The following is a 21,700-nucleotide window of genomic DNA, read 5'->3' as shown; positions in this document are numbered from 1 at the left end:
TGGAAGCAGGGAAGTATTCAGAGAATGATGGACACATATCAGAGCACAAAGGCAAGCTTTAAGGGGCTCTTCCTAGCCAAATCTGGGACAATATGAGAATCAGAATAAATAATGATAAATCTGGATAATAGCCCATTGAGTGAAATAATCTGAGTCCATACTGATGTAAATGAGCAATTGAATAAGTAGATAGATGGAGAAAAAGAGAAGATTCTTCCTTAAAATAGTAAATCAATGAATTAAATATTAGTTCATTAAGTAGTAAATTAAAGAATAATGGGTTCAAAAATTATTGAAGGATGCTAAAATTAGTGGGTGACAGTTTATTGAGGAAGAGGATATTTACATAATTTAAACTATCTTCCCCACAAAATACTTATTAATTACAAAGGGGAAAAAACACCAACTTTATAAGGCAAAAATTACCTACACCAAGTGATCAAAGTTAATCTCACCAATATTGGGACAAACAGATATCAAATGTACCCTAATACAATGCACTGATAAGGGCACAGCATAACTTTTTGTGACATTCTTGTCAAAATGTATGTATCCTAAATCTAATGATAAGAAAACATCTGCAAAAAACAAACGGAAAAAAATAAATAAATAAAAGACCAGATTTGTGATTACCAGAGGCAGTGGTAGGAGAAGCAGGAATTGGATGAGAGTGGTCAAAAGGTGCAAACCTCCAGCTGTAAGAGACGTACTACTAGGGGTGCGGAAGTGTAATTAACACTGCTGTACTGCTCTATGTGGGCTTCCCAAGTGGCTCAGTGGTAACAAACCACACCTGCCCGTGTGGGAGAAGCAGGTTCAATCCCTGAATTGGGAAGATCCCTTGGAGGAGGAAATGGCAACCCACTCCAGGATTCTTGCCGGGAAAATCCCATGGACAGAAGAGCCTGACGGACTGTAGTGCATAGGGTCGCAAAGATGCGGACATGACTGAGCAACTGATCAAAACAGATCAACCAACCGACATTATATATAAAAGTTAAGAGTAAATCCTAAAAGTTCTCATCATGGGGAAAAATATTTTCTTCCCTATTCCTTTGCTGTATCTATATGAGATGATGGGTGTTCACTAGACTTATTGTGGTAATCATTTGAGGCATGTAAGTCAAATCATTATGCTGTATACCTTAAATATACAGTGTCGTATGTCAGCTATGTCTCAATAAAACTGGAGGAAGAAATTATAAATAACCTAGACAAAAATGTGACTAGACACCCACGTTTGTTTAAGCACATAGGAGGATACTCAAGACAATGAGTATCTTCTCTCCTCAGTGCTTAAACAAATATGTTCAATATGCCTCCAGGAAGGGGAACCAGGTGGCCAAGGGCTGGAGGGAAATTCAGTAACTACTCCTGTAATATTGGAATTCTGTATCATACACACTTGCACAGCAGAATAGATAAGGGAATTTAACAACAAATGTAAAAAGCTGGAGGCAATGCCATGCTTTCCAGAAAAGGTATTCCTCACAAAGCAAGCCTCTAATGAACCATAGTTGATTTTGGTTAAATCAGTGAGAGCGCTTGGATTGATTACAGAAAGTTATTGCTCTTCAACACAACAGCTGATGCCCTTTTGGACATTATGGAGAGCAAACCATTAGTATCTATTCTTTGTCGTCAGCTCCAGGTGAGTGTGGACTTTGTTCTTTCTTTTGTCCTAATGAGGATTTCTTGAAACAATGGACTACTGTTATAGAATATAATTTAAAGATTTTTTTTTTTAGTGGCTAGACTTGTTAAACTTTTAGCTTCCTCCCTCTGATAGTTAATCTCAAACAGATGGCAATTAGGTACAAGCTTTGACATTTTAAATGATGGGGTAATGTTTATAGAGGGTGTGGTTCACTGGAAATGTATGAACGCAAATTCCAAGTTGACACTGTACAGCACGGATACCAATAATCAAATACCTTTTATTATGATGGTATTAGGGTTTGGTGGATCAGGGTTAAGGAACTGAGGAGGGAAATTCAGTGTTGGTTTTCATAGAAGAATGCGTTTGTGACCGTTTTGTAGATTGCTAGTCCTTTTCCTGTTTTCTTGAAATTTGGAAGACACTGTAGCATGTATGCTGAGCCACACAGTTTTAAGTGGGACATCTCTGCTGCTAGTGTTTCATAGTTAATAGGGCTCGGAAATGCCACCTGGCTCTCAGGTTTAGCTGTCCACATCCTTTAAACTAAGCGTTCACCCTGCTTTCTGTCACTTCTCTTTAGCATGCCTCATGCTGATAATAGCAAATATTGCTATAATACAGGTAAGGAGCCATCAACTCTTAAAGCTAACAATTTTTGAGCATCCACTCTGGTTAAGGGTAAGGGTTTCCATAGTGGCTCAGACAGTAAAGAATCTGCCTGCAATGCAGGAGACCCAGGTTCGATCCCTGGGTCAGGAAGATCCCCTGGAGAAGGGAATGGCTACCCACTCCAGTATTCTTGCACAGAGAAATCCCATGGACAGAGGAACATGGTGGGCTACCGTCCATGGGATCACAAAGAGCTGGGCACGACTGAGCAGCTAACACTAAGTCTGTTAAGGTGCCCTTTTCCTTTTCTGAGGAAATATGTAACAGCTCAATTCCTGAGTCACCATCTTGGTTGTATCATATTCTTCTACCTCTGGCTCTGTGTCTCTTCCGCCCCTGCCACCAGCCCCAGTTAATTGCCACTTCACATTGATCCTATAATGACATTTTTTCCTGGTTGTATTGAATATTAGGGACCCTGTGAACCTTCAGTGAGTTCGTGGGTCAGTTGTGTGTATTAACTCTCTCTACTGCCTCCCTCCCGGTTTCTCCTCAACCCACACCGTTCCAGCTTTGATCCCACCACTCCACTGAAACAATTCTGCTGCCAAACCAGCCTTTGATCCTCAGGCCTACAGCTGGCTTCTTGGGCAGTTGACCTGTGTGGTCACACAAGGCACACATTTAGTTTAAGGCCCTGCCATCCCGGTCTTGACATTTTCACTGATTTCCTGCAAGAGACCCCACGTTTACATCTTATACTGGATCCTACAAACGATGTAGCTGGTCGTGTTCAGGCCTGATCTTACCAAGTCTCTTTGAAGCCTTTGACAACAGCCCTGTCGCCCTCTGTGAGTACACACTCTATTCCTGCACACCGCAGTCTCCTGGCCCTTCCTACTCCACTAGCGGCTCCTTCCTTTCCTCCAGGTTAAGTACCTTCATCCGCTTCTGTATCTAGACTTACTGCTTGAGTGACCCCATCCAATTTTCAGTCTCTAATGTATTATCTACACTGTCACTGCTGACAGTAGCAAAAACTAAAGCTACCGTAATGATAGCTACAGCCGAGTGTTTTCTGTGTGCCAGGCTTGGCTTATGAGTATTATTTCACTTAATGCCGTAAATGCCTTAATCTCATTAAATATCTCCCAGGCCAGCAGCCGGGCACCTTGTTTTCTTTTCTCTCTTTCCCCCTCACATCTAGTGTGTTTGCAAACCTTGGGGACTCTGTCTTTACAATAGACCTTGGTTTTGACTGCTTCTCCCACTTCCACAGCCTGGTCCAGACCACCTCCTTCTGGCTGGACTATTGCAACAGCCTCCAAACTGATTTCCTTCTTCCCTCTGTATGCACTCCAAACAACAGCCAGACTGAGATTTTCTGTTTGTTTTGTCTAAACATTTTTTTGAAGTATAAGATATGTGCCAACGTTGAACAGCTTGCTGAATCTCCACAGTGTGACTTACCTGTTTTGCCAGTACCCTTGACCTCCCTTATAGCCACTGTCCTCCCCGCCTGCCACCCACATAATCTCTGTGCTGACTTCTAACTCCATAGATCAGTTTTGCTTCTTGAACTTCGTGAGTACATTTTAATTACACAGGTACACAGTGTGTATATACCACAATTTGTCTATCTGTTTTATTTTGATAGGCAGTTGGGTTTCTAGTTTTGGTCTTCTTTGAGTGATGTTCCATAAACATTACTGTATATATCTTCTGCTGAACATGGATAAGAATTTCTGCAGGTATTTGACTTAGAAGTTGAATTGCTGAGTCAGATGGTAAGTGTATATTCAGCTGCTTGTTGTTGGTCAGTCACTAAGTCGTGTCTGACTCCTGCTACCTCATGGACTGTTGCCCACCAGGCTCCTCTGTCCATGGGATTTCCCAGGCAAGAGGACTGCAGTGGGTTGCCATTTCCTTCTCCAGGGGATCTTCCTGATCCAGAGATTGAACCCACTTCTCCTGCATTTGCAGGAGGATTCTTTACCACTGAGCCACCAGGGAAGCCCAAATATAGTCATCTTGTGTGTGTGTGTGTGTGTGTGTGTGTGTGTGTGTGTGTGTGTGGTGTGTTTCTGTGTTAGTTGCTCAGCTGTGTCTGACTCTTTGAACACTATGGACTATAGCCCTCTGGGTTTCTTTGTCCATGGAATTCTCTAGGCAAAAATACTGGAATGGGTTGCCATTTCCTTCTCCAGGGGATCTTCCTGACCCAAGGATACAACCCAGGTCTCCTGCACTGCTGGCAGATTCTTTACCATCTGAGTCACCAGGGACGTCTTTCAGCTTAACAGATTTCAAAACAATTTTCCAAGGGTGGGTATAACCACCACCATTATCTCAGAGTTCCCTTGTTCCACATACTCACCAAGATTTGGTATTATTTATCCCTTCTGTTGTGTTTTTCATTCTGTCTGCCCTCTGATGGATAAGGATAAGAGGCTTATGGAAGCTTCCTGATGGGAGAGACTGACTGAGGGGGAAACTGAGTCTTTTTCTCAGAGGCGGGGCCATGCTCCATAAATCTTTAATCCAATTTTCTGTGGATGGGGGGGTGGGGGTGGGGGGGATGCTGTGTTCCATCCCTGTTTTCTGATCTGAGGCCAAACTGCGGTGGAGGTGATGAAGATAATGGCGACCTCCTTGGAAAGGTCCAGTGCACGCACTGCTGCACTCAGTGCCCCAGACACTGCAGCAGCCACCGCCAACCCACGCCTCTGCCAGAGCTCCTGGACACTCCCGGACAAGTCTGGACCAGTCTCCTGTTGGGTGATTGCTCCTTTCTCCTGGGTCCTGGTGCACACAGGGTTCTGTTTATGCCCTCCAGAGCCTATTTCCCTGGTCCTGTGTAAGTTCTGGCGGCTCTATGGTGGGGTTAATGGCGACCTCCTCCAAGAGGGCTTATGCCACAGCCAGATCTGCTGTACCCAGAGCCCCTGCCCCTGCAGCAGCCCACTGCTGACCCGAGCCTCCACAGGAGACACTGAAACACTCAAAGGCAGGTCTGGCTCAGTCTCTGATCACATGGAGCACAGCCTTATCTAACTCAACAAAACCATGAGCCATGCCATGTAGGGCCACCCAAGAAGGACAGGTCATGGTGGAGAGTTCTGACAAAACATCATCCAGTGGAGAAGGGAATGGCAAAGCACTTCAGTATTCTTGCCTTGAGAACCCATGAACAGTATAAAAAAGCAAAAAGATAGGACACTGAAAGATGAACCCCCCAGGTCAGTAGGTGCCCAATATGCTACTGGAGATCAGTGGAGAAATAACTCCAAAAAGGATGGAGCCAAAGCAAAAACACCACCCAGTTGTGGATGTGACTGGTAATGGAAGTAAAGTCTAATGCTGTAAAGAACAATACTGCATTGGAACCAGTTAGGTCCATGCATGAAGGTAAATTGGAAGTGGTCAAACAGGAGATGGTAAGAGTGAACATCTCCTTTTTAGGAATCAGTGAAGTAGAAGGGACTGGAATGGGTGAATTTAACTCAGATGACCATTATATCTACTACTGTGGGCAAGAATCCCTTAGAAGAAGTCAAGTAGCCCTCATAGTTAACAAAAGAGCCTGAAATGCAGTACTTGGATGCAATCTCAAAAATAACAAAATGATCTCTATTCATTTCCAAGGCAAACCATTCAACATCACGGTAATCCAAGTCTATGCCCCAACGAGTAAGGCTAAAGATGCTGAAGTTGAATGGTTCTATGAAAATCTACAAGACCTTCTAGAACTAACACCCAAAAAAAGATGTCCTTTTCATTTTAGGGGACTGGAATGCAAAAGTAGGAAGTCAAGAGATACCTGGAGTAACAGACAAATTTGGCCTTAGAGTACAGAATGAAGCAGGGCAAAGGCTAACACAGTTTTGTCAAGAGAATGCACTGGTCATAGCAAACACCCTCTTCCAACAACACAAGAGAAAACTCTATACATGGACATCACCAGATGGTCAACACCGAAATCAGATTGATTATATTCTTTGCAGCTGAAGATAGAGAAGCTGTATATAGTCAGCAAAAACAAAACTGGGAGTTTACTGTGGCTCAGATCATGAACTCCTTATTGCCAAATTCAGACTTAAATTGAAGAAAGTAGGGAAAACCATAGACCATTCAGGTATGACCTAAATCAAATCCCTTATACAATGGAAATGGCAAATAGATTCAAGGGATTGGATCTGATAGAGTGCCTCAAGAACTATGGATGGAAGTTTGTGACATTGTACAGGAGGCAGTAATCAAGACCATCCCCAAGAAAAACACAAAAAGGCAGAATGGTTGTCTGAGGAGGCCTTACAAATAGCTAAGTAAAGGAGAGAAGCTAAAGGCAAAGGAGAAAAGGAAAGATATACCCATTTGAATGCAGAGTTCCAAAGACTAGCAAGGAGAGATAAAGCCTTCCTCAGCGATCAAGTCAAAGAAATAGAGGAAAACAATAGAATGGGAAAGACTAGAGATCTTGTCAAGAAAATTAGAGATATCAAGGAAACATTTCATGCAAAGATGGGCTCAATAGAGGACAGAAATGGTATGGACCTAACAGAAGCAGAAGATATTAAGAAGAGGTGGCAAGAATACACAGAAGAACTATACAAAAAAGATCTTCATGACCCAGATAACCACAATGTGATCACTCAGCTATTACATTCTGAAATGCAAAGTCAAATGGGCCTTAGGGAGTATCACTATGAACAAAGCTAGTGGAGGTGATGGAATTCCAGTTGAGCTATTTCAAATCCTAATGCTGCGAAAGTGCTGCACTCAGTACGCCAGCAAATTTGGAAAACTCAGCAGTGGCCACAGGACTGGAAAAGGTCAGTTTTCATTCCAATCCCAAAGAAAGGTAATGCCAAAGAATGTCAAACTACCACACAGTTGCACTTATCTCACACATTAGCAAAGTAATGCTCAAAATTCTCCAAGTGAGGCTTCAACAGTATATGAGCTGAGAACTTCCAGATGTTCAAGCTGGTTTTAGAAAAGCCAGAGGAACCAGACATCAAATTGCCATCATCGAAAAAACAAGAGAGTTCCAGAAAAACTTCTGCTTTATTGACTATGCCAAAACCTTTGACTGTGGATCACAGCAAACTGTGGAAAATCCTTAAAGAGATGGGAATACCAGACCACCTTACCTGCCTCCTGAGAAATCTGTATACAGGGCAAGAAGCAACAGTTAGAACTGGAAATGGAACAATCGTCTAGTTCCAAATAGGGAAAGGAGTATGTCAAGGCTGTATATTGTCACCCTGCTTGTCTAACTTACAGGCAGAATACATCATGAGAAATGCTGGGCTGGATGAAGCACAAACTGGAATCAAGATTGCCAGGAGAAATATCAATAACCTCAGATATGCAGATGATACCACCCTTACAGCAGAAAGCAAAGGTGAACTAAAGAGCCTCTTGATGAAAGTGGAAGAGGAGAGTGAAAAAGTTGGCTTAAAGCTCAACATTCAGAAAACGAAGATCATGGCATCTGGTCCCATCACTTCATGGCAAATAGAAGGGGAAACAATGGAAACAGTGAGAAACTTTAATTTCTTGGGCTCCAAAATCACTACAGATGGTGACTGCAGCCTTGAAATTAAAAGAAGCTTGCTCCTTGGAAGAAAAGTTATGACCAACCTAAACAGCATAATAAAAAACAGAAACATTACTTTGTGATAACGGTCCATCTAGTCAATGCTATGGTTTTCCCAGTAGTCATGTATGGATGTGAGAGTTGGACTGTAAGAAAGCTGAGCACCAAAGAATTGATGCTTTTGAACTGTGGTGTTGTAGAGGACTCTTGGCAGTCCCTTGGCCTGCATGGAGATCCATCGGTCAATCCTGGAGGAAATCAGTCCTGAATATTCATTGAAAGGACTGATTCTGAAGCGGAAGCTCCAGTACTTTGGCCACCTGATGTGAAGAACTGACTTATTAGAAAAACCCTGATGTTGGAATGGATTGAGGGCAGGAGGAGAAGGGGGCAGCCTAGGATGAGATGGTTGGATGGCATCACCAACTCGAGGGACGTGAGTTTGAATAAGCTCCGGGAGTCAGTGATGGACAGGGAAGCCTGGCGTGCTGCAGTCCATGGGGTTGCAAAAAGTCGGACACGACCGAGCGACTGAACTGAGCTGATCTCTTCTATTGTAGCCACTCTAATGAGAGTGTAGTAATATCTCGTTGCCATTTTAATTTGCACTTTCCTGGTGGATTTGAGCACCTTTTTATACATTTATTAGCCATTTGTATATCTTCCCGTATGAAGTGCCTATTTAAGCCCTTTGCCTATTTGCCTACTGTGTTTTCTTGACTTTCCTTATTGATTTGTTGGGTTCTTTATATATTCTTTGTTATATGTTGGATAACTGTATTGTGAATATCTTTTTCCTCTCTGTGGCTTACCATTTTATTTGCTTAGTGATGTCTTTCAGTGAGTAAAATTTCTTAATTCTAGTGTAGTACAAATGATCATTCTTTTAGTATTTTAGTAATTTTCATGTGTTATTTAAACAATCGTGCCTACCCCAGTGGCCATGAATATTTTCCCCTAAGATCTCTTCTAAACGCTTATCGTCCTGCCTATTGTATTTAGAGCTGTAATCCATATGGAACTATTTTTGTGTAGAGTACAAAATATAGGAGACATTGTCTTTCTCATTGTGAATACCCAGTTGGTCCACCATGATTATTGGCTAGCCCATCCTTTTCTCACTGTCAAAATGACAGTTTTCTTAAATCATAAGATACTCCTGTTTGGAATCCTTTAGTGGCTTAGAACTAAATACACACCTCTCACGTGGCTCCTTGCCGGCATCTGCTTCCTTCTTGGCTTCCATCCCTGGTTGTCTTTTTCTCCCTGTCCTGGCGGACATGCTGGCCTCCTTGCTGTCCCTCAGACTGCCAAATTCATTGCTGTCTCAGGCCCTACATGTGGAGTCCTTCTGCCTGGAGTGCTCTTTCTTCATGTCTCAGCCTGAACCGCTTCTCATTTCCCTCAAGTCTCTGCTCAGATGGGGGTGTCCTTTCCTTAAACAGAACCACTCACCACTCTGTGTAACATTAAGAAAGGGAAAAAGGTATAAGCTTCCATTATAAGTACAAGAGACATGATTATAACATTAATTAACACTGCTGTATGAAAATTGCTGAGGGAGTAAGTCCTAAGAGTTCTTATCACAAGGGAAAAATTTTTTTTTGTATTTCTTTAATAAGAATTATGAGATGATAGATGTTCGCTAAATCTATTGTAGTAATCATTTTATGATGTATACCTCATAACTGGAAGGAAAAAAGAATAAATAGTATATAAAAGTCCTCTGAATATGTATGACATTACTGATGAACTATCTCCTATTCTATTGCAGTTCCATGAAATTGTGTCTTATTTCCTTTTGTAGCTCTTGTTTGTAGTATAATACCTTAGAACTCGAGTCCTAAATATAACACATGTGATGATTCATGGTTTTCCCTGTTTTGTCACATTAACCGCAAATAATTTGAACCTGATTCATTTAATAATTTGATGAATTGTGATGGAACATCAGCTTCTGTACTTTAAGAAAAAAAAGGGGGGGTAGTATGCAGCTTATAAACTCACTTTAACTATTTTACATGGAAACAATGCATAGACCGAGTTCAAGTGAATTTTATCTATGGCTGAAGAACTTAGAAGCTTTTCAGAGCTTCAGAGACTTTATTTTTCTCTTCTAAGAGTAATACTAATTGTGTTTTGAGGTATTTTTTCCTGAACATTCTATAATATAAACTTAGTGTTTCTCACTGACCTGGTTTCTCTCACTGGGGCTATTTTGGGGGTACAGGCATATATAATGGGCTTCCCTGGCAGCTCAGTTGGTAAAGAATCCGCCTGCAATGCAGGAGACCTGGGTCAATCCCTGAATTGGGAGGATTCCCCTGGAGAAGGGAATGGCTACCCACTCCAGTATTCTGGAATGGAGAATTCCATGGATTGTATAGTCCATGGGGTTGCAGAGTTGGATATGACTGAGTGACTTTCACCTCACTTCACTTCAATGCATATATAACATTTGGTTTTGTGGCAAGAGTTAGATCTGTCTTTCATTTGTTTACTTCTTGATCAAAGGCATTTATTTCCACTATTTATCCCATTTGTCTTCCTTTTCTTAAAGCCTTAAGGTGATGTCTGAAACATATGATTCTTTTATTAATTGTAGGATGTCATAACAGAGCACAAAGTGGGTTTTAAGCTTAACTTATCTAGCTATAAAAGGCATTACTGGTCAGTTAACAAAACTGGAAAACATTTGGTCAGTTAAAGTACTGTCACTGATAAATTTTGTGAAGTTGATTGCAGTCTTGTTGGTATGTAGAAGAATAGCTTTATTCTAAGAAATATGCCCTTAAGTATTTAGGAATAAAGGTGCCATGGTGTTGAATTTACTTACCCCAAAATGGCTTAAGAAAAAAATTGTGTGTGTGTGTGTGAGTGTGCGTATGTGTGTGCACATGCATGCTTGTGTACAGAAAAAGAGAGAGTGAGCCCACAAGAAAATTGTAAACCAAATGGGGCAAAATAGTAACAACAGGTGGATCTGGTAAAAAGTATATTAATGTTCATTATACTGTTAATGTAACTGTTCTGCAACTGTGAAATTATCTCCACATGAACAGTTGAAAAAAATCATCTCCAGCCCCCTCAGGAGTAGCATGCAGCACTTATGACACAGAGATTAAGTTACTTTCTCAGTCACCCTGAGAGAGACAGAACTGACCCCCAGTCCTGTGTCTCTGTTGTACTGAGCTGCCTTTTTTTAGAAAATAGTCATTGAGTCCTAACCAAATACAGGGACCACTAATCCTGCTGTATGGCTACATAGGACACAGCCACGCTTGCGTGTTAGTGATGTGGCTTTGGGTTTCTTTTTAAAATATTTTTGCCATTACCTGGTCTGTCGTGCCACCTCCAGCCTCTCTGTTACCTGGACATCTTGTTATTAGATACCCCGCCCATTGTAATGAGACATGCCTGTGTTTGCATTTTAACACACAGTGATCTTGTTCTTCTGTTTCTTAATAGCTACCGGCTCTTGGGATACATTTCTCATGCTGTGGAGCCTCAGGCCGCAAGCTAGAGCTTTCAGATACGTGGGTCACAAGGACGTTGTCACCAGCCTGCAGTTTTCCCCACTTGGAAACTTACTGGCATCAGCTTCACGAGATAGGACCATTAGACTCTGGATCCCTGACAAGTAAGAGCAGAACAGCTGCTATGCGGTGGGTTTGGAAATGTAAAAGATAACTGGGGTTGAGATTCTGTCCCTCTTGGACTGCCTAACCCCCCCAGTTACATGTACATCTTTAGTCTAAGACACAAACGAGGCATACTGGCCTGGTAAAATTATTTCATACTGTTTTCCCCTCATCTTGAACTCATAATTATGTCTTCTGTTTGAAAACTATTTCTAACCATAGAAATATGCTTAATAATGTCTGAAGTGTTTTTGTAGGAGAGGCGGTTAGGGAGGGTGATGGTTATCAATCCCTTTATGAATCTCATGTAAGCTTTAGATCATCTCCCCAGAGAGATACACATTGGACTGCCTCACCAAGATTTTACAGTTTATGGTAACTCAGATGATAAAGAATCTGCCTGCAATACAGGAGACCCAGGTTCAATCCCTGGGTTGGGAAGATCCCCTGGAGAACAGAATGGCTACCCACTCCAGTATTCTTGCCTGGAGAGTTCCATGGACAGATGAGCCTGGTGGGCTACAGTCCACAGGGTTGTAAAGAGTCTGACATGATGGAGCAATTAACACTTTCACTTTCAACCCACTACCTTTCCAAACCCTAGCTGATAGTCCATCTATTTTAAGCAGTTATTGAGCCTTGATTATTTTAAAAGTTTTTAAACTCTTAGTTATGTAGATTTCAAACATGTATGAAAATAGAGTAGATAGCATGACAGCTCCCCACCATAACCATCCACCAGATTGAGTAGCTCTTCAGAGTTCGGTCAGTCTTGTTTCATGTGTCCTCCACCCCCGTTTCTTCTGGGATGTGTACATATCAGATCACTTCAGATAATAAGAAATGTTTGCCTTCACTCTGTCGGGGCGGGATTTGATCTGTGGTTCGTGCCTGAATGGGCCCAGGCACTCCCAAATAAATGAAAGTTCCTGAAGCATTTCCCTGCCAGAGGACACTTTTTTTCCCTGCCACTGCCTGAAGGAAACTCCAAACTGAGCAATCTGAAGATTATCTCAAGGCAGGACAACACTACTGAGGAGAAGTGACATGTTGACATGTTCTGACACTACAGATAGCAGTGTAAGAGGGAGTTGTAAGGAAGAAAGACTGGCTCAGGGTCTAAAAGGGAAAGCATTTTTTAAAGCCTTGACTTTGAGAATTTTGGACTAGTGGTTTGCTGTTTTCAGCACAGCCTCCGTCTCCCATTGCTATTTTGGGGAAAGCTCAGTGAGTAAAGCACTGGGTAGACAAGCTAAAAGGACATGGAATCATTCATTTTCACTGCCTGATCTAAGCACCACAATTAGGCTTGTGTAGATATGTCTAGTTCCTCTTCCTAAATCATATCTCAGCAGGCCAGGGCAACAGTGGATCATGGCAATGAGAAGGAAACTGATGAACCAGTTATCTGTTGCTGCATAATGGTCCCCAAACTTAGAAGCTTGACAGTAGCTATCGTTTTCTCCCAGTTGTAGGGGCTGTCTGGACGATTTATCCCACTGCCCCGGTAATGTGGGCCGTTACGCAGCTTCATTACACTGGCAGCTGGGCTGGCAGGTCCAGTGCCTCCCTCAGATGCCAGTGGCCTTGGTGTTGGCTGTTGGCTGGGCGCCTTTGTCCTCTACATGCCCTTTCTGCAGCAGCATAAAAGGACTTCCTTGCAGCATGGCAGCTGTCGGACAATCTAGGATAACCAAAGCCGAAGCGGCTAGACTTCTTAAAGGCTGGGCCTGGAACCTGCCCAGTGTGCCTTCTGCCACATCCTGTCGGTCAGTCAGTCACAACACTAGCCTGACTGCAACTCGAGATTTGAAGGAGGAGAAACTGGTGGATTCTGCCACTGGTGGGGAAGAGTGGTGTGTGTGCCTGGGGGAGAGAGGAGCTGTGGGCAGCCGGGTGAGCAGACCGACACCGCAGCTGCTGATCAGGAGGCTGAGAAAGGCTAGCAGGAGCAAGCTGGGAGGCAGGTGTGGCTGGCGTTGGTCACGGTGGGCGGTCACGAGAATTCGGGTAGAAAGGGCAGGTACCTGTGTGGGAGGTGGACAGACTCTGTTAAGGCAGGTGAGGAGCTAGAAACCAGCTAAGCACCAGCACAACAAACACTGGGCACTCCTATCTTGGGTTCTTACATACTTCCTGTTGGGACGGGATCTGGATTCATCAGTTGGACCTGCCTATTGCCAAGAACTGTTGTCATAAACTCCTTATTGCCAAATTCAGGCTTAAATTGAAGAAAGTAGGGAAAACCACTAGACCATTCAGGTATGACCTAAATCAAATTCCTTACGATTATACAATGGAAATGACAAACAGATTCAAGGGATTAGATCAGATAGACAGAGTGCCTGAAGAACTATGGTCAGAGGTTCGTGACATTGTAGAGGAGGCAGGGATCAAGACCATCCCCGATATAAAGAAATGCAAAAAAGCAAAATGGCTGTCTGAGGAGGCCTTACAAATAGCTATGAAAAGAAGAGAAGCAAAAAGCAAAGGGGAAAAGGAAAGACATAAGCATCTGAATGCAGAGTTCCAAAGAATAGCAAGGAGAGATAAGAAAGCCTTCCTTAGCGATCAGTGTGAAGAAATAGACGAAAACAGCAGAATGGGAAAGACTAGAAATCTCTTCAAGAAAATTAGAGATACCAAGGGAACATTTCAAGCAAAGATGGACTCGATAAAGGACAGAAATGGTATGGACCTAAGAGAAGCAGAAGATATTAAGAAGAGGTGGCAAGAATACACAGGAGAACTGTACAAAAAAGATCTTCACGACCCAGATCATCATGATGGTGTGATCACTCACCTAGAGCCAGACATCCTGGAATGTGAAGTCAAATGGGCCTTAGAAAGCATCACTACGAACAAAGCTAGTGGAGGTGATGGAATTCCAGTTGAGCTATTCCAAATTCTGAAAGATGATGCTGTGAAAGTGCTGCACTCAATATGCCAGCGAATCTGGAAAACTCAGCAGTGGCCACAGCACTGGAAAAGGTCAGTTTTCATTCCAATCCCAAAGAAAGGCAATGCCAAAGAATGCTCAAACTACCACACAATTGTACTCATCTCACATGCTAGCAAAGTAATGCTCAAAATTCTCCAAGCCAGGCTTCAGCAGTACGTGAACCGTGAACTTCCAGATGTTCAAGCTGGTTTTAGAAAGTGCAGAGGAACCAGAGATCAAATTGCCAACATCTGCTGGATCATGGAAAAAGCAAGAGAGTTCCAGAAAAACATGTATTTCTCTTTATTGACTATGCCAAAGCCTTTGACTGTGTGGATCACAATCAACTGTGGAAAATTCTGAAAGAGATGGGAATACAGACCACCTGACCTGCCTCTTGAGAAACCTATATGCAGGTCAGGAAGCAACAGTTAGAACTGGGCATGGAACAACCGACTGGTTCCAAATAGGAAAAGGAGTATGTCAAGACTGTCTATTGTCACCCTGTTTATTTAACTTCTATGCAGAGTACATCATGAGAAACGCGGGACTGGAAGAAGCACAAGCTGGAATCAAGATTGCCAGGAGAAATCTCAGTAACCTCAGATATGCCGATGACACCACCCTAATGGCAGAAAGTGAAGAGGAACTAAAAGCCTCTTGATGAAAGTGAAAGAGGAGAGTGAAAAACTTGGCTTAAAGCTCAACATTCAGAAAACTGAGATCATGGCATCTGGTCCCATCACTTCATGAGAAATAGATGGAGAAACAGTGGAAACAGTGTCAGACTTTATTTTTGGGGGCTCCAAAATCACTGCAGATGGTGATTGCAGCCATGAAATGAAAAGACGCTTACTCCTTGGAAGAAAGGTTATGACCAACCTAGACAGCATATTGAAAAGCAGAGACATTACTTTGCCAACAAAGGTCCGTCTAGTCAAGGCTATGGTTTTTCCAGTGGTCATGTATGGATGTGAGAGTTGGACTGTGAAGACAGCTGAGCACTGAAGAATTGATGCTTTTGAACTGTGATGCTGGAGAAGACTTCTTGAGAGTCCCTAAAATTGCTAGGAGATTCAACCATTCCATTCTAAAGATCAGTCTTGGGTGTTCTTTGGAAGGACTGATGCTAAAGCTGACACTCCAATACTTTGGCCACCTCATGTGAAGAGTTGACTCATTGGAAAAGACTCTGATGCTAGGAGGGATTAGGGGCAGGAGGAGAAGGGAATGACAGAGGATGAGGTGGCTGGATGGCATCACCGACTCAATGGACATGAGTTTGGGCGAACTCTGGGAGTTGGTGATAGACCGGGAGGCCTGGCGTGCTGTAATTAATGGGGTCGAAAGAGTCGGACACGGCTGAGCGTCTGAAGTGAACTGAACTGATTGCCGAGAGGAGGAGCTGTTACAAAGAAGGCAGACAGGATAGATGTTCTGAAGTGTGGAGAGCCCAATAAAGATCAAGGCAGATTCTGTGATACTGACTACCCTTGGCTTCCTGGTCACATTAGATGCCAAGTCTTTAGTTTGTTTACTCTAGGCCTTATACTGAAAATCAGCCCATGTTGTCCTCCTGACTTCTACTCATAGAACATTCCCTTGAAACCTCACTGGACTAGTCCCTGAATGCTCCCTCCTATATTATTTTCATTATTCCTGGTGAAATACCACATATCAGGTGATGGAGATTTATGACAGAGTCGCCTCTGCCTTCTACAGACCACTGGAAGGGAAAGCCAGGAGGGATCTAAGAACCATTTAAGGATCGACTCTTCCCAGCAGAATTCAGCAAAGCATACTGAGCTCTTCTTATGTGCCCGACATTGTGCTGGATGCTGGTCTTTTAGAGATAAGTAAGCCATGATTCCTGTCCTCAGAAAAATTACTGCCTAATAGGAGAGCGGCCGATCTATTTTATAATGAAAATTACTGTATAATAAGCAAAATAGACACAGCAGATAGAGAACAAGTAAGCCTATCTGGGTTGGTGAAAGGCCGGGTAAGAGGAGGCAGTCAGGCTAAGGAAGCAAGTACAAAGCCAGAGGCGGATTTGAGGCACTGTGGTTGTCTTAGGGTACAAAGGTCAGTGTAGCGGCAGGTGGTCTTGCCGAAGAGCTTGGGCATTGTACTTTTTCTTGGAGAGCAGCCGATGACACATTTACACTGGGGTTTACATGCTTAGAATCATACATTTAGCAAGTCTATAAACACAGTATGTAGGTGACTGGAGGGGGATAAAAGATTAGAGCGGGGAGACCAGTTAAGAGGCTTTTGCAGTAATCTAGGTGAAGGATACAGAGGGTGTGTATATCTATCTTAATACGAGCACAGCTGGGATGCAAAGAAGAGGAGGGATTCAGAAGATACGCAGGAAGTGATGGCAATCTCACTGTCACTAAATAGGCCTGCTGACCCCTTGGATACTGGGGAAGAGGAGGAGCTGGGTGTAACTTCTAGGCTTCTGCCAGTTCTGCTGCCTAATCTTTTTAACACACTTGTGGCAATTTTTCCCATAAGGCACCACTTGTATAAATGTGACTTTCTGAATGGAAAAAATTGCTAAGTCTAAATGTGGTATAAAGTGAAAGTACCTTGGGAAAGTGGAAACGCTGACACAAAGTAGCGTTTCCCGAATGTCACCATTTACCTCCAGTTCCATCTGCTAGCCTGCCCCCAGATTATTTCAGTAGTTTCCCCGCTGCTTCTCCTTAAATGCCACACATTATTTTCACCTCTTTTTTTCTATTCTCTTTTCCGCACCCTAGCCAGGAAAAAGAAAGAACGTATCTGAAATTTCAAGGTGTTGAGAATCGAAGTCTGTTATTACCATTTATCTTTTGTTTTGCTTGTGAATGTAAGATTGGGCTCAGACATGAGCAGGGTCGTAGGGACACCCCAGGGGTCTCAGTTCCCATTGCTGGTGGGTCAAAACAGGAGCGTCAAATCACCCAGGGACGTTTTTTGTCGAGGCATATGACACGGAGGACGTTTCCTCCTTGCCAACCCAGACTGCCAGCCCAAACTTTCGTGTCAAAGTTTGAAAACACTGCCTTAGAGCTCCTTATTTAACAAATCTTAGCTTTGCTAGGTTGCAGTTTATTTAAACTGTATATTGCAGTCTCTAGAGGAACAACAGGAACTTAAAATACATGGTAGAGATTTGTTCAAAAATATTATTTCCTAGCTTCCCGTTAAAACAAACTCAGCAAATGAATTTCTGGGTCGTAACCACCAGGGTGTCTCTCTTCAGTGCACAGAACTGGCTTAAACGGTTCTGATGCAGAGTGCAGTTCAAAACAGCCTTTCCACACTTTCTGTCAGTTTTTATGAGTTAAACTATTGTATATGTTGATTGTAATTAAATCATGTTATAAATATTAAACTATTTATTTCCAGGAGAGGGAAATCCTCTGAATTTAAAGCTCACACAGCTCCAGTTCGAAGTGTGGACTTTTCAGCCGATGGCCAGTTTCTTGCCACAGCTTCTGAAGACAAATCTATCAAAGTATGGAACATGTATCGCCAGCGCTTCTTATATTCCTTGTACCGACACACACACTGGGTTCGCTGTGCCAAGTAAGTGCAAAGTTTCACCATAACGTTTCCATATGGTTTTTCCGGCTGCAGTCTGAATTTTACCCCCAAATCCCAGAAAAGGGGATTGAGGGCAAATTCATTCATTCATTATTTATTCCCTCATCAAATGTTTATTGTGTGCCAGGAATAATAATAAACAAAATGGTCAAAAACTGCTGCTCTCATGAAGCTTATGTTCTGGGGAGGGGAGACAGAGAATAAGCAAATGGGACACTCGATATGGTAGTAAGTGCTATGGAGAAACTCAGAGCTGCTGGCTTAAATAGGGTGTTCAGCAATTGCTCCCAGAGAGGGTGACCTTTGTGCAGAGACCCGAAGGAGGGCAGGGAGTGAGAGTTGAAGATGTTTGGGGAAGGAATGTCCTGCATAGAAGAAACAAGAGTGAAAGCCCTCGGGCGGGAGCTGGATGGCCATGTGAGGCAGAGCAGGAAGGCAGGGGTGGTGGAGAGTGGGAGAGTGGAGGAATAGCCCCAGTGGACAGGCGGAGCAGGTGAGCCACTGGAGCCTGTTCCGCTCTCTGACTTACAGTTTAATGGGATCCCCCTGACCACCGTGTGGAGAGCAGACCACCAAAAGTCAGAACAGAGCTGGGAAGTATGGGCTATCGCCCTTGTTCTCATCCCAGTTTGGTCCGCGGTGGTGGCTGTGGAGATTTTGAGATGTAGTCGGAATTTAGATTATTTATTTAGTTGACCTTTGAATAACGTGGGTTTGAGCTGCAGGGGTGGTTGGTTGAATCCACAGATGCAGAGCTGTGAATATGGAGCAACCTTGGATTCCTAGGGTAAACTAAATTCCACATGGGGTTTTCACTGTGCAGAGGGTTGGTGCCCCTAACCACCATGTTGTTCAATGGTCTACTGCAGTTGTTACAACCAAAAGTACTTGCTGTCTAATTGGATGGGATGAGAATGAGAGGAACCGAGAATGACTCCATAACCTTTGGCAACAGTCTGTTGGGACAAGTGCTATTAGAAGTGTTATTACGTCTGCTAACAGCCAGGGAGCCCGCTATTCCCAAGACACACTGCTACAATACTTAAAATATGTATCTCCTTTCCTTATCGAAATTGGCCTGGGAGGGAAGCACTTTTGTTTTACATTCCTTATTTAAAGTGTGATCTGAGCTCTTTTTTGTTGATTGATCTATTCTACTGGCATGACTTTGCATTTAGAGGGCTGGCATGAGATAGTCCAAGTCTTATTTGAACCTGTACTGCTGAGGGACACCGTGCTCAAAATACTGATTTGAGAATGATGCTGATTCTTTCAGAGGAGAGTGGAGCTGTGAGAGGAAGACAGAAATTGCCGTCTAATTACATGGTGTGGTTTCAGAATAAAGCCATACTTGGAACTATTAGTAAGGGAAGGGGAGGAGAGAAGGAGGGAGACAGAGACGTGAGCCTTAAAACATTTCCTTTCACCCTTTTTAAAAGGCACTTTCCAGAGGAAGTGATAGTGAAGCAGAGTTTGGAAACGCAAGAGTGGTCCTTGCATACAGTCATGTGTACTCATAATATCTGTTGTGTCTCCAGCCCCAACACTGCCTTTGTTTTCAGCATCGTTATCCCTTATGGAGACTTTTGCAATAAACCTCCATCATTAATTGAGGCTTTGTTCATTTTCTCAAACTTATGTTCTCTTTGTGCTTCAATTTGCATTGTTTCTATTGGCCTATTTTCAAGTTCAATCGTATTTTTCCTTGCCGTGTTCAGTGTACTATAAGCTTATCCATTTCTCTGAGATTTTCCATTTGTTTGCTCATTATGCTCATCGTTTCCTTTAAATTCTTGAACATATTTATAATAATAGTTCTAAAGCCCTTGTCTCTTATTCCAATATTTGTCATATCCGAGTCAAAATTTTTGCTTGTTTATATTTAAATGTTTTATTGTATGCTCAAACATGGCTAAATGTTTGAGAGTATGTTATTCTATCATCTTCTAAAAAGTGTTGATTTTTGTTTTGGTAAGCTGTTACGTTTCTGCTGGCCTAGCTAGACTGTGTTGAATACAGACTTTTTAGGGTGGATCTAGAGTGGCCTTTACTCTTGGACTTCAGTACTAGTGGCCTTTCTAGGGCCTCCACTGAATGCCTGGAGTGTTCAACCAGATCTGTTGAGAACTTGGACATGCCTCGGTACTGTGTACCCTAAGGAAGCTTTGTTTGGCTCTCAGTCTCTGTTGTTTTCTTCCAGTTCTTCTTGTCCTGAGCCTTATCATGTTTGTATTTGATCAAAGACTCAAGACTTGGGCAGATTTGGAGGTATTTCTGCTCTTCACAGGTCTTCTTATCAATCCTGTCCTCAAAATTCCAGCCCTTCAGCCGTTCTGAATTCTAACTGCTATTTGTCCGCCCAGTGAGACTGCAGCTGTTTCCTTGGGCTCTGTGTCCTTAAGCCATGTCTGGAAAATGCTCCCAGGTAGAGATTTGGGATGCATTTGGTGCTTATCTCATTTATTCTCTCTCTCAAGCTTCACAGCCCTGTTCTGTCTTTCATCGAGTGCCTAAAATCAATCACTTCATGTATTTTTCTGAGTTGTATGATCTTTTTTATAGTAGGGGAGTAAGTCTGATAATGATTACTACCCTTACTCAGAACGGGAAGTTTTGCCAAAGGAGTTTAGTGGAAACTTACACAAGCCGATTTCAAAATTCGTATGAATAAATTAAATGTCCAAGAATAACCAAGAAAAGAATGACCAGAAAAAATTGAAAGAAGCTTGTGTAACAGGCTCCTAGAACACAGTATAAACTTGTAGAAATTAAAATAAGACAGTCATGGTACCAGATTAGGAAAATGGGTCATAGAAAGTTCAGGTGCAGATCTACGTATGTTTTCTGATAAAGATGGTATTTCCAATCAGTGGTGAAGTAGCTGAATAGTTGCTAAAATATTAAGATAATATTAAGTAGTTATTTAATATATTAAAATGTATGTATGTAGTTCAGATAATTAGATTTCTATTTGGAAAAATTTAAAGTTAGATCTGTATTGCACACCACACATTTCCAAAAATTACAGATGAATTAGACAGCTTAACATTAGAAATAGTCTAAGTGATACTGCTTTTCCTTCCAGTGCATTGACAATATATTTAAATGATGTAGAGAGTCGACAGAGCAATTATTTCTCCCTTAAGTATTTGAATTTTAAGTATGTCGTAGACTTAAGTAATTTAAATTCAGTGTCTTATTTCTGTGCCCTGTACTTACTGTGAGTTTGTCCCTGGAGCCCAGACTCACCCCATGTGGCATAGAGGTGGTGCCCGTTAGTGTAAGAACAGATGAATAGCTGTGTTTTTTAGGCTAACTATTGTTTCAATCATACATCTTGATTCACAGAAAAAATTTTTTTAAGATATGTTATCTATTGGGAGATATATTCATGCTTTAAAAATAGAATTTAGCATAGTCTTTTTAGAAATCCATTTGTAAAATATATCAGGAGTCCTTGTTACAGTGAGTTCACAACTGGAAATCTATCCTAAATAGATTTATTCAAATTCTTATTCAAAGAAAAAAATCTGTATTTAAAAATACTGCTTTCAGTGTAATTTATAATGATGAGAACTTGGAAATAATCAAGTTCTCCAACCAGAGAAAGCTAGTTAAATAAACTTAAATGATTTTATAGCTATTAAAAG

The 21,700-nt window shown here is 42.2% G+C and overlaps 1 protein-coding gene across 8 annotated transcripts in view; it reads left to right on the top strand.

Annotated features, from left to right (window-relative positions):
- Positions 1 to 21,700, top strand: part of POC1B (POC1 centriolar protein B) — a 106,425-nt gene that overhangs the window by 15,759 nt on the left and 68,966 nt on the right. For all 8 annotated transcript variants that reach the window (XM_060414018.1, XM_060414016.1, XM_027967196.3 and 5 more), the window contains 2 exons: positions 11,340 to 11,511; positions 17,853 to 18,032. In XM_060414018.1, the coding sequence (XP_060270001.1) occupies positions 11,340 to 11,511; positions 17,853 to 18,032 (352 nt within the window). The remainder of the gene's footprint in view (positions 1 to 11,339; positions 11,512 to 17,852; positions 18,033 to 21,700) is intronic.

This window comes from Ovis aries, chromosome 3, assembly GCF_016772045.2.
Source record: "Ovis aries strain OAR_USU_Benz2616 breed Rambouillet chromosome 3, ARS-UI_Ramb_v3.0, whole genome shotgun sequence".
In the NCBI taxonomy this organism is placed as follows: domain Eukaryota; kingdom Metazoa; phylum Chordata; class Mammalia; order Artiodactyla; family Bovidae; genus Ovis; species Ovis aries.
Note: the sequence above shows the minus strand (reverse complement) of the source record. Positions and strands in the feature narration are given on the sequence as shown.